This window comes from Eurypyga helias, unplaced genomic scaffold, assembly GCF_000690775.1.
Source record: "Eurypyga helias isolate BGI_N326 unplaced genomic scaffold, ASM69077v1 scaffold83, whole genome shotgun sequence".
NCBI lineage: Eukaryota > Metazoa > Chordata > Aves > Eurypygiformes > Eurypygidae > Eurypyga > Eurypyga helias.
Window position 1 is genome coordinate 104,437 of NW_010241718.1, and position 11,946 is coordinate 116,382.

Below are 11,946 nucleotides of genomic sequence, written 5' to 3' on the forward strand. Positions count from 1 at the left end.
CAACTGCATGGTAACACTAAGAAAACAAGAATGGACAAGTGTATGAATAGGAAGCACAGATACTGCCTTCTTAGTTGCAGACTTTGTTTTGAGATATGAAGACTGTTGTAAGTGTTTTGCCTCCTTTCTATGAACTTTGGACAGATATGTGCAACAGCAGTGCCTTTAAAATCTAACCAAAAACACAGCTACTGGCAAATAGAAATTGTGAAAGTAAGTTTTGCATTGACATCTACATGCACCAAATAAGACACAAGTAAAATTACTGTACAAGTCATCTCCACGGGAGTTAAGTGGAAAGTGTGGAAGTGCAGTATGGTGCTAAGTACGCTGTGAGCTGTACAGCTCCATAAAGCTCAGAGAGTAGTCAGCCCTGCACAGTACCCAGATCATCAAAAAACACTTGTACGACATGTATGATAAAGTGTGGAATGACTGGTTTTGCTTCTCCAATAGCTTAGAAAAGTGAGACTGTGTCTAAGGAATGAGGATTAAACAGTAGCAAAGAAACACTTGTGACACAAGTGTAAGAGTAAGTTAAGTTCTCCACATGATGAGCGAAAAAAGCGACTGCTAAAATACCTCCGGTGTCTGGACAGTGATAGAGGAGTGGTTATACATTGCAGGGACACTGCCTGTTTGGTATTCAGAGGCTGTGCTACATTGCTCCCTATTTAAAGCTTCAGTCTGTTACTTTTACGAGCGCGCCGTGTTTTGCTTTTACTGCCTGTCAGTCTGTGGCATCAGTAAGATTTTGTTTTAACTTGAATGTCAATTTAACGTTAAATACTACTGACATGACAGCAAAATGTACTAGCATCTTTATACCAGAGTGGCCAAATCTAACTGAGTAGTGGACAGGAAAGGTAGGTCCAGCTATGGGAATGCCTATCGCTACATCTTCTCTTCCCCACAAAAACTAGAGAAAAGTTCTAATTGGACAGGGAAAAAAAAATCCCCAAATGATAGAACTGAAATTTCGAAAGAAGAAGTGATATTTTTTCCTACGAAAAGAGTAACTGTCACATGAGTTAGTTGTGTCTACAACATGTATAAACATTTTTACAGGCAGATATATCTGTTGATGTCCCCTATTCTAGGGAATTAAAATAATCTTAAAAGTCCTTTTCTGTTCCTTGGATTTTACAAACACTTCCCATGTTAAAAAGACAAATATACTGAGACAAACTTTCCATTTTTTGCAAGCTCTGTCGGAGAGGAGTAAGACGTAACATAAAAGAAAATTTATACAACTTTGGCTTCAGTTTTAAGACTAAAATAATCCACTAACTTCTCCTATTGGAAGACTCTCTTACTTCTTATGTCATTGGTAATAAAAGACCTTTAAGATGGAATAATCTATTAAAACCTGAGATCATCGCCAGGTAAATTATTTAGTCCCATCAATGTTATGTTGTCATTTCCTCACCACTGAGATATGAATGTTCACAGTAATTCTTTCTGACACCAGTATAGAGATACCATTAGTGAAAACAGATGCTTTCTCTTATTCATCCTAACATATTTTCACCTTAATTTTAAGGAATTGGCTTTATAGAAATTTATTTTACAGGAAGCAGCTTTCTATTTTGTTCCTGTTTTTTTACTCCTCTGGTAGACTCAGACTCAGATGTTGCTCAAATTACAGTTTCAGTTACTGTCATTTGTACATACTTAGCCCACTGATCTCAAGCTAAAATATTAACAAAACATTATTGTCTCCATTTTTCTGAAGCAGTTTTCTTAAATACAATCACTATAATTTTAGTCCTCAGTCAAAATATTATAGTTTCTCTAAACAGCTGAGAAAGAGTACAGATGTTTTTCATGATCCAGAAAATTTTTTCTCTATCCATTGTGCTAACTCCTTTTCCTCAAAACCATCTTGTAGTTACAGATCAAAGAATAAAACTACTACAATTTCTAGTTTCCATTCAGTATTGTTCTTATCCTGAAATAATTTCATGTATAGCAGATTTCACTTGAATAGGATTTCATTTGAATTTTGTAGATTTCCTTTTAATATCTGCATATATTCTGATTTCTACAATTTATACGAACAACTCAAATTCTGAATTAATAAAATTCTGGTTTATTATGTCAGTAATAAGAATCTGAAAACAGATATAAGAGTTTCTTTATCCAAATTTCTGTTTTCATGGTTCATTAGCTTTTACTTCTGTTGTATTTGTAAATTTAACATCAAACACACAATTCACAAGGTTAAAAAAAATGGAAAGATATTTGCACAGAACTGAAATAGTAACCACTTAAGTTAGTCTTTTTGATAACACACTGCAATGATTTTAAAATTGAAGCTTCAAATATGCTCTAATCTTAATTTCAATAGCATTAATGGGAAGAAAAGTAACACAGAGACCGAAAACTGAGGACAGTTGATGTATCTCCTGTGGGCAGTAAGAGCTCAGCAACCGGATAGGGAATACCCAGAATTGATTTACCTCTAGATTTATTACACCATCACTTCTTCTAGCTCTTTTTCCAAGAGTCTTATGATATTTATTATTCAATTTCATTACTCCAGCATATATATTTCTCATTTCCTTCAGTGAGACCACATTTTAAGACTCTCTTAACTTTTTTCTTTTTAAGTAATTTTAAAGTATCTGGCATTATATTTCAATCTGAAAAGGGAATAAATAAACTGCAGAGTAATCTTTCAGGGAAGTTAATTCCAGCTATAAACTACAGCTTGATTAATCCTAACAGATAATTATAATTTCATGTTTGATATATTTACCAAATGCAAAATGAATGCATTCGTTTAGTAAGTGCATTGGAACTGCACCAGAACGTCCAATCCCATCAAATAAATTTGAGTATAAATTTCTGGTATAGCTAATCTTTAAAATATTGCTAGGATTAGTCTCTTTCAGAAAAAGAATGGGAGCAGCACTGCAGTCAATATTTAAAGCATTCCAAAAGAATGCATCTTCTGCTTGTGTCAATTTATACATGCTGAAAAGTCCCAGACTGAAGTGTTTGGAAATAACAGAATATGTTTTCTTGTTGCAGTTGATAGAAATCACCTGGTCAGATGGTCACTACCTCAAAATGTATTGCCTTGAATTTGGCTTATTGAAAATACAGGTGAAGATTAAGGAATTAGACTGTATTTTCAACTGGGGACTGTCTCATGTGAAGAGCAGGCAGGAGGAAAAGACATTATAGATAATAATTTCAACATGAACTGCCACAAATTTATCACATATGATATACCAAATGAGATAGCAACAAAAGGACAATATTATGAAGACATAGGGAAGGGAGTTTTGCCCATGTACACAGTATTATTAAGAATGCTGTTAGAATATTGTGTCAAATTCTGTCTACACACTTCAGAAAATGTGAAAATGCTTGGAAGAATAGAAAACAGAGACTCAAAACTAATCAAACAGCCAGGAAAAAAAGCCTTAGGAGATGAATTATTATATGTTAACTTACACAGAAAAATCTGTTTTGGGACAGGAAATTTTATTAGAATTGCAAACTGAAGTGTAGCAAAATCAAGCTATTCAATGCTAAAATTAAGCAAAATTCCATCTTTAAATAAAATGCCATTTCTAAACAGTAGGTGGAACTGATAACTGTAGCAGGATTTGAAAGGAACTGATTCAAGTCCCTTGAAATCAGAGACCTCAAAATAAGATTATTTTTTAAACAAACATTTTGTTTCTTTTTTCAAAGGAAGAATTCTACAATCTCTATAGGCAAATCTCAGAAGACTTGCTTAGTGGTTCTTTCTGGATTCTAAAACATAAAATGAAATAATATCTACTATTGAAGCTATAAATAAATAAATAAGTCGCTGATACATTTCATCTAGCCAGAGAAACCTTCCCTTCCTTTATGGTTCTGTAAGAAAGAAATGCTAAAGGTAAGGTGGTAAGATTTCAGATTTATCAGGCACAGCAGAAAGACAGAAGGAAAAGTGAATGATTTCTGTTTATTCCACAGGTGGCTCCAACCCAAACAGAAACCAGCAGATGCACTGGGAAGAGCTATGATTCCATTTCTATGCCATGGTATTATATGGTGCTCTGCTCTGCAGGATTCAACAGGAGCTCATGGAAGCTGATACAAAAGGCAATAAATTGAAAGCAAATGGTACTTTGAGATTCCTGGAAACTTAGGCAAAATATCTGTTCATGTGTGTTGGAAACAAAGTCAGTATCCTCACCAAAAACTCATGGTTTTACCAGCCAAGTTACTTAAATTAATGACATGCAAACTGTGAACACTGTGCTTGTCCCATCAATACTCATTCACCCAGATCTCCTGTGTTGGGTTTGTGTGGTGGAGCATTTTTGGTAGTGAGGGAAGGGTCACAGGGATGGCTCCTGTGAGAAGGTTCAAGCAAAGCTCCACTGGCTCCAGGCTGGGCCTGCCTCTGGCCATGGCTAAGCCAGTCTGCACCTCTGCGAGTTAACATATTTAAGAGGGGAAACCACAAGAGACAAGTAGAAGTGAGAAGTGGAAACAGAGTGAAGAGAATCAGCATGGAGAGAGGAGTGGGATGTGAGAGCAACAACAAGGCAGACACTAGAAGTCAGGAGGGGAGGAGGTGGGCCAGAGCAGAGGTTCCCCTGCAGCTCGTGGTGAGAGGGCAGGCTGTGCCCTGCAGCCACGGAGGGTCACGCGGGAGCAGGGATTCACTTATGGTCCATGGGGTGCCCCATGCCAGAGCATGATGCCCACGGGAGGGACCCACGCTGGAGCAGTTAGTGAAGAAGACTGAAACTTCTGGGAAGGACTCATGCCGGAGAAGCTCATGAAGGAGTGCCTCTCCCGTGGGAGGGACCCCATGTGGCAGCAGGATAAGAATGTGAAGATTCCTCCCGCTCTGAGAAGGAAGGAGCCGAGCAGCAAAGAAAATGTGTGATGAACTGACTGGGAAACTGCAATCCCCTGCCCCTCTGTACTGCTGGGGTGGGAGGAGGTAGCCAGGGAAGAAAGGAGGGATGAGGGAAGGTTTTTAAGATATGTTTTGTTTTGTCCCTCATTGCCCTGATTTTGATTGGTAACTGATTGTTTTTTAATTCCCCAAGTCGAGTCTGTTTTGCCCGTGACCATAACGGGTGAATGATCCCTCCCTGTCCTTGCCTTAATGCATGAACCTTTCCTTCTGTTTTCTTCTCCCCATCCCACCGGGGCAGGAATGAGTGAGTGGCTGTGTGGCCTTTTATTACCAGACGGGAGGGACCCACGCTGGATCAGTTAGTGAAGAAGACAAACTTCTGGGAAGGACTCATGCCGGAGAAGCTCATGAAGGAGTGCCTCTCCCGTGGGAGGGACCCCATGTGGCAGCAGGATAAGAATGTGAAGATTCCTCCCGCTCTGAGAAGGAAGGAGCCGAGCAGCAAAGAAAATGTGTGATGAACTGACTGGGAAACTGCAATCCCCTGCCCCTCTGTACTGCTGGGGTGGGAGGAGGTAGCCAGGGAAGAAAGGAGGGATGAGGGAAGGTTTTTAAGATATGTTTTGTTTTGTCCCTCATTGCCCTGATTTTGATTGGTAACTGATTGTTTTTTAATTCCCCAAGTCGAGTCTGTTTTGCCCGTGACCATAACGGGTGAATGATCCCTCCCTGTCCTTGCCTTAATGCATGAACCTTTCCTTCTGTTTTCTTCTCCCCATCCCACCGGGGCAGGAATGAGTGAGTGGCTGTGTGGCCTTTTATTACCAGCTGGGCCTAAACCAGGTCACCTTCTTCAAGCATACTCCACTCAGATCCAGACAAGCATTCAGAATATAACAGTGTATATTCTGAATATAACACCCAGGAACACTGTATCCTTTTTATTCTCATTTGTACTCTTACTTTTTTAATTTGACTGAAGGAATTGAATGTTTTATTTTAAAAAATACTGTGCAAGTTTTCTCCTACAGTTTAACACTAATATAATCAACCCACATACATCACAATTCACTTTTACAAACTCCACTGACAGGTCTTCAAAATAATCATGTCTTCTAAATTTAAAAGGTTGCAGTTTTGCTTTTAGTAATGTACTTAAATTACTAACATCCAGCCACACAGGCAATTAAAATTCAGAGTGCTAACCAAAGTACATTCTAGGAAATTATCTTCATCATTCCATGAGAAAACACTGCAGCTGAGAAACACAGATTTCCCCACAAAACAGTTAATCAGATCATATTTGTAAGCAACTTACTTGTGTAAGTGAGCTGAAATCCTTGGTCAGTATCAGATCCATTTGTATTAAACTCTATCCACAAATGGTTAGAGGTGCTATTAACGATAATTCCCATCATGTCATTTTTGGTGAAGGATCCCAAAGAGCGTGAAGAACTGTCTTTTCCATCATAAACCTTGTAGACACAAAACAATAGCATGAAACAACATCAAATCTAAATATTCAAATTACTTGATATTCGAGTACTCACAAAGGCTAACAGAATTATAATTTCTGAAATCAACGTTGAAGTAAGGCTGTAAGAGGGAAGCCCCATTCTATTCTGTTCTCTCATCTTCAAATATCAACAGCAGAACTGAGATATTAAAGTCAGTCTGTCACCTTTTATTTCAGACTCTGAGCCTGCAGTAATTTTTGTTTTGCTATAGGTTTTAAAAAAGAAAGACAGATCTTCAAAAAAATGTGTGAGTCTATTTCTAAACTAAGTGTAGAGATGTTCTTTATCATGTTACTTTATTGAAAGCTTGCAGACTAAATCAACAATATTAACCTCTGTGATTTTTCAAAGCCCAGAATGAATAACAATATACTCTTGATTGTTCACCAATACAGGACAAGTGCAAAATATTAGTATTGGCTGGAGAGTGAAAATTATTTTTGCTTATGCAAAACCTTGAAATCCATAAACTGCCAAAATAGTCTTCTGTGGTTTGGATTTTTTTTCCCCCCTCAGGATGAATTAATTTTTTTTTTTTTCTTTAAATGAAATAATTCACTTGTATTTTCTCATGGATAAATAGGCAAATATGGTGTGTGTTTCATACTTCTAAAACACGTACCACATATCATGTGGATGCTTATATGAAAGCAAGTAATGAAACTGAACAGCTGGTTTCTAATATGAAGTAAACTATAATTTACCCTGATCTCATATGTCTTAGATTGACTGTAAATATCTAGTGCAAAAGCTACAATTACAGTAAATATCCTAAGCTCTTGATCTTCATCTCTCTACTCTCAGAATTTGTGGTACAAATGAGGATTCATACTGATTCCAGCCAGAAGGCGGCAGTGACCCACTTAATGATCTAAATTCCTAGGTTTGAATCACAGATACTTTTCCGTATTTAAATGTCCAGTAAGATCTACTAATGAAATTTAGAAATGCATCATTTGAGAGGACAGATCTCTGCAACTACATTTACGGATGGTGACCAATATTTAAAAGCCAAGCTATTTTCTCAGTGGAGAAAATACAGGTATATGTCTTGAAAGTACCTCATACACCTCAAGTGCTGACGTCAACAAAATAAAATAATAAAAGCAACAGGCATAAGAATTTTTAAATATAAAAGCATAAATTTATTTAATAAACATTCACAGATATGAATACTGACCTTCCCTAAAAGAAACTTTCAAAAAGAATATATTATGCTAGCGATTGATAAAACAATACATTCTGTCCTTATTACCAAAGCACGTAGATGAGCTATCAGAATACATAATTTAAGATTTCTGTGACCAGTAACCCGTACTTAATATCTACCTCCTGGCAGAAATATGTCTTTAAGCTTTATCTGGAAAAATTCCTCCAAGCTTCTACAATTGTCTAGGGCCAGAACTACAGATAATTTTCATGGACTGATTACACTTTATTTATCATAGTTGGAAATCTATTGTACAAAATAAATAGGCATTCATTCACCATGAGATTTATTTTTTAATAACTTTCTGATCATACATATTATGCAAAAAGCTCAGATATATTTTAGTGGGTTTGAGAGATATTATTTTGAATGGAATTATCCACTTATAACTGTCATTATTAAAAAATGCTATCTATGTTAAAATAAGAGATTGTTATTCATCTTTTAAAGGAAAAAATAACAGCTAATTACTACAGCTGTCCATTAGACATCCCGTTCCAACAGTGTTCCACTTCACTGGCTCTTACAGATATTCTTCCTACCTGAGGATCAGCAAATTAAATAAAAATATCTTTCAAGATGAATCCAGATACAAATGAAAACTATTTTTTAATTAAGGTACGAGGGTTTATATGAAAGCAGCTGTAAAAAATGCTGTAACGATTTTTAACTGGTGACACTTAGCCAGTTGTTGAAAAAATTACAGACATAACTACGTACACGTCTAGTAACTGAAACTATGTTACTGAACAAGTATAAGCATTGAATCTCCACTGTCTATACTGATAACTTGCTTGAACCAACCCTGAGAAACAAAAAAGCATTTCCTCTTACCACTAACAAATTCAGAGTGATTGCATTATAAAGATTTCACCATAAGTATCCAATTTAAAGAATTATGATATCTCAAGTGTCAGTTAACGCAGAGAGATCAGGAAGCTGAAGTACCAGTGAGTGAGAAAAGGAAAGGTTTGGGGGCAGCAGGGAATGATCACAGCGCTGTTTGGAGCACTAGGATAAATGTAGCCAGAGTATTCAGGGAGACCTCATTTCACCTAAACATTTGTGAGGAACTAAGGAGAGAAATGCTTGCTCTACTGCTGGAATTTAAGTATGTAGACAAGAGGACAGTGCTACGACTATTCATCATGTAAAATGTTCTAGTAATCGTGCAAACGTGTCTGCATCTGCTGTGGGAATGTGAAAACAGACACTCACCTGAAGGAGAAGGACAAACTGGGCAGGTTTTTTTAAACTCCGGTTTCTCATTCTGACAGTAAAAAGAAATTACTTACAACTCTACAATTTTCCTTAACTGCAGAGATGTTTATGGTATAAAACCATCCCAAAAGAAAATACTTTTATAATACTGCTCTAATGGTTTGAGAGGTAATTCCTGTATATCTTCCTGACATTGTAACACAACTTTCTATATACAACCAAACCTTTTGATTAAATCCTCATGGAATTCTTAGTGATCCTAGCTCAAACAAATAGTGACTGATATTATATACTTCATAAGACATTCACAGTGAGTTGACCTTGGCGTTATCAAGATTCTCTCACACATTTTTTTCTCACTCTTCTTTCTCACACATTACTGTGCAGCATTTTTTGCTTCCCCAGAAGCATCCCTAGCTTGGCTGTGGGGCTCAGCCATGCCCTGCAGTGGGGTCAGCTGGACCTGGCTGGTACCAGCTGTATCTGACATGGGGCAGCCCCAGCCCCTCCTCACAAAGGTCACCACTGTAGCCACCCTGCTAACAAAACCTTGGAACCTGCACTTATGTACTTACATAAGTACATACTTTACATAAAAAGCAGGGCAAGATATTTAGGTGGGAAAATGTCCTATATTTCAGCTCATGTTTATAAACATTCTTAAGGCTTAGTGCATCCCTTGCAATCTGCCTGCAAGGCAGTCTTGGGGCTTCCTTCTGTGCAAACACAAGAAAGAACAAGTCTGGTGCTTCTAACATATTTTGCTCATATTTAGGACAGTGTTAGGAAAGAAAACAAACTTCAGAAGTCCGCAGCCCTGCCAAAACTGTGGGAAAGGTAACCCTTTTGGAGAATGTCTTAATTTCACAATTTCTCAGATCTGGTCAGGACACGTGAAAATTTAATTGCCTCACATGCTCAGATCTCCTTCCCATGCAAAAGAGAAAAAGTAGGAGGGAGGAGAGCAGATGGAATATATTTGCCTAAACTAGGCTATAACCAAAACATGCAAACACAGTAAAGGCACATTTCTGAAACATTTCAGGTAAATAAAATAATGAAATGAAATGAAATAATATTAATCATGTTAGCTGAGAATGAACTCATCATTCTTGCTGAAAAATTAGGTGCTGCAGTCCATAAGGTATTTCCCCTTTACCTGTTAATAAAAAGGCAAATTTCTTAAAAGAAAAAGGAAAAGGAATTCAATAGTGAATTCTGATAAATTATTGAAGACGGCAAGTGTATGAAGAAGAAGATATCACTACACACGTGTAAAACCAAAATCGACAAAGAGTCCTGAAAGTGATGTAGCACTGAAATATGAGAGTTTATAGAGAACTGAAGAAGGCTAAAAACAATGTATAGGACACTGTTTTACCTCTGTATATAGTACCACTTATAGTATCCATTTATACTATTCATCTATACTACTCATTTCTTGAGTCTTCTGTATAGTTCTGGTTTGTACATGTGCAGAAGGGTGAAACAGAGCTGTGGGAAATGCAGACAGAGGCAATGATTGAGGAATATGTGCCACAGAAGCAGAGAGAAGCCTGAGCAGGGATACGATGAAGGATTGCAAAACCATGAAGGCATTTGAGAACGTAAATAAAAAACCATTCATTAAATTCTGTATTGTTACAGCAAAGGAATACTTAATTAAACTTGAAAGAAACTACTCTTTTTCAAAGTACATAGCAAACTTCAAGGATTTGCCATCACAAAAGACATATCTCGTCGTATATTTTGTAGTATTGACTGATTTAAAGGACTATCAAAATTTGAAGAAAACAGGTCTGTAGAATAGAGACAGCAAAGTGTGGTATAATTTAACCCAGCAGCTGTGGATGTTGAGGGAACATAAGGACAGTGGAGAACAGACAATGGCCAAGCTTGCATATTTTACCTAAATAAACCCCCCTATCACTATTATCAGGGAAAACATACTGAGCTAGATGGACCATGTGGTTCAACTCAGCAACGTAACTCTTATTCTAAGATAACTGGCATTGTTCCAGAAAACAATAATTCTGCATGCTTGCTTCCTATGCTGGAACATTCTCTGCTTTCAGCTAGTACATTTATATCATCATTAAGCGTCTTTTTAGGGGTAATCAGGCAGTCAGTATTCTCTCATGATGCATGGCAAGACTGGAAACATTTCTTTCCGCCTAGAAGAATCATAGAATAGTTTGGGTTGGGAGGGACCTTAAAGACCATCTAGTTCCAACCCCCCTGCCATGGGCAGGGACACCTTCCACTAGACCAGGTTGCTCAAAGCCTCATCCAGCCTGGCCTTGAACACTTCCAGGGATGGGGCATCCACAGCTTCTCTGGGCAACCTGTTTCAGTGCCTCACCACCTTCACTGTGAAGAATTTTTTCCTGGTATCTAATCTAAATCTAACCACTTTCAGTTTAAGCCCATTACCCCTTGTTCTATAACTACAGGCCAGGCCCTTGTTAATGTCTCCCTTCATCTTTCTTGTAGGCTCCCTTCAGGTATTGGAAAGATGCTATAAGGAATATAGGTATTCTATAAATATAGGATATAAATATTCTATATCTATAGAATAACTCCTATAAATCAACTAAAGAAATCAGAAGCTGCATGGACAAGTTCAGAAAACATGAATACTAGAGATACTTTAGCCACTAACATAAACAAAGCTAGGATACTACCCTAGCGAGTCCAGAGGAGGACCACGAAGTTGATCAGAGTGCTGGAGCATCTCTCCTATGACGAAAGGCTGAGAGAATAGGGCTTGTTCAGCCTGCAGAAGAGAAGGCTCCGAGGAGACCTTATTGCAGCCTTCCAGTACCTGAAGGGGCTACAAGGAAGCTGGGGGAGACTTTTTACAAGGGCCTGTAGTGATAGGACAAGGGGTAATGGGTTTAAATTGATTAAATTGAAAGTGGGGAGGTTTAGATAAGCTATCAGGAAGAAGTTCTTCATAGAGAGGATGGTGAGGCCCTGGAACATGTTGCCCAGAGCAGTTCTGGATCCTCCCATCCCTGGGAGTGTTCAAGGCCAGGCTGGATGATGTTTTGAGTAAGCTGGTCTAGTGGAAGGGGTCCCTGCCCATGGCAGGGGGGGGGGGTCGGGAGGGGGTTTTT

The 11,946-nt window shown here is 37.9% G+C and overlaps 1 protein-coding gene across 1 annotated transcript in view; it reads right to left on the reverse strand.

The window, feature by feature from the left end:
* Positions 1-11,946, reverse strand: part of LOC104507513 (CUB and sushi domain-containing protein 1-like) — a gene marked incomplete at both ends in the record, with an annotated part of 113,400 nt that overhangs the window by 100,055 nt on the left and 1,399 nt on the right. Inside the window, one exon of the mRNA XM_010148827.1 lies at positions 6,198-6,354. Coding sequence (XP_010147129.1) covers positions 6,198-6,354 — 157 coding nt within the window. The remainder of the gene's footprint in view (positions 1-6,197; positions 6,355-11,946) is intronic.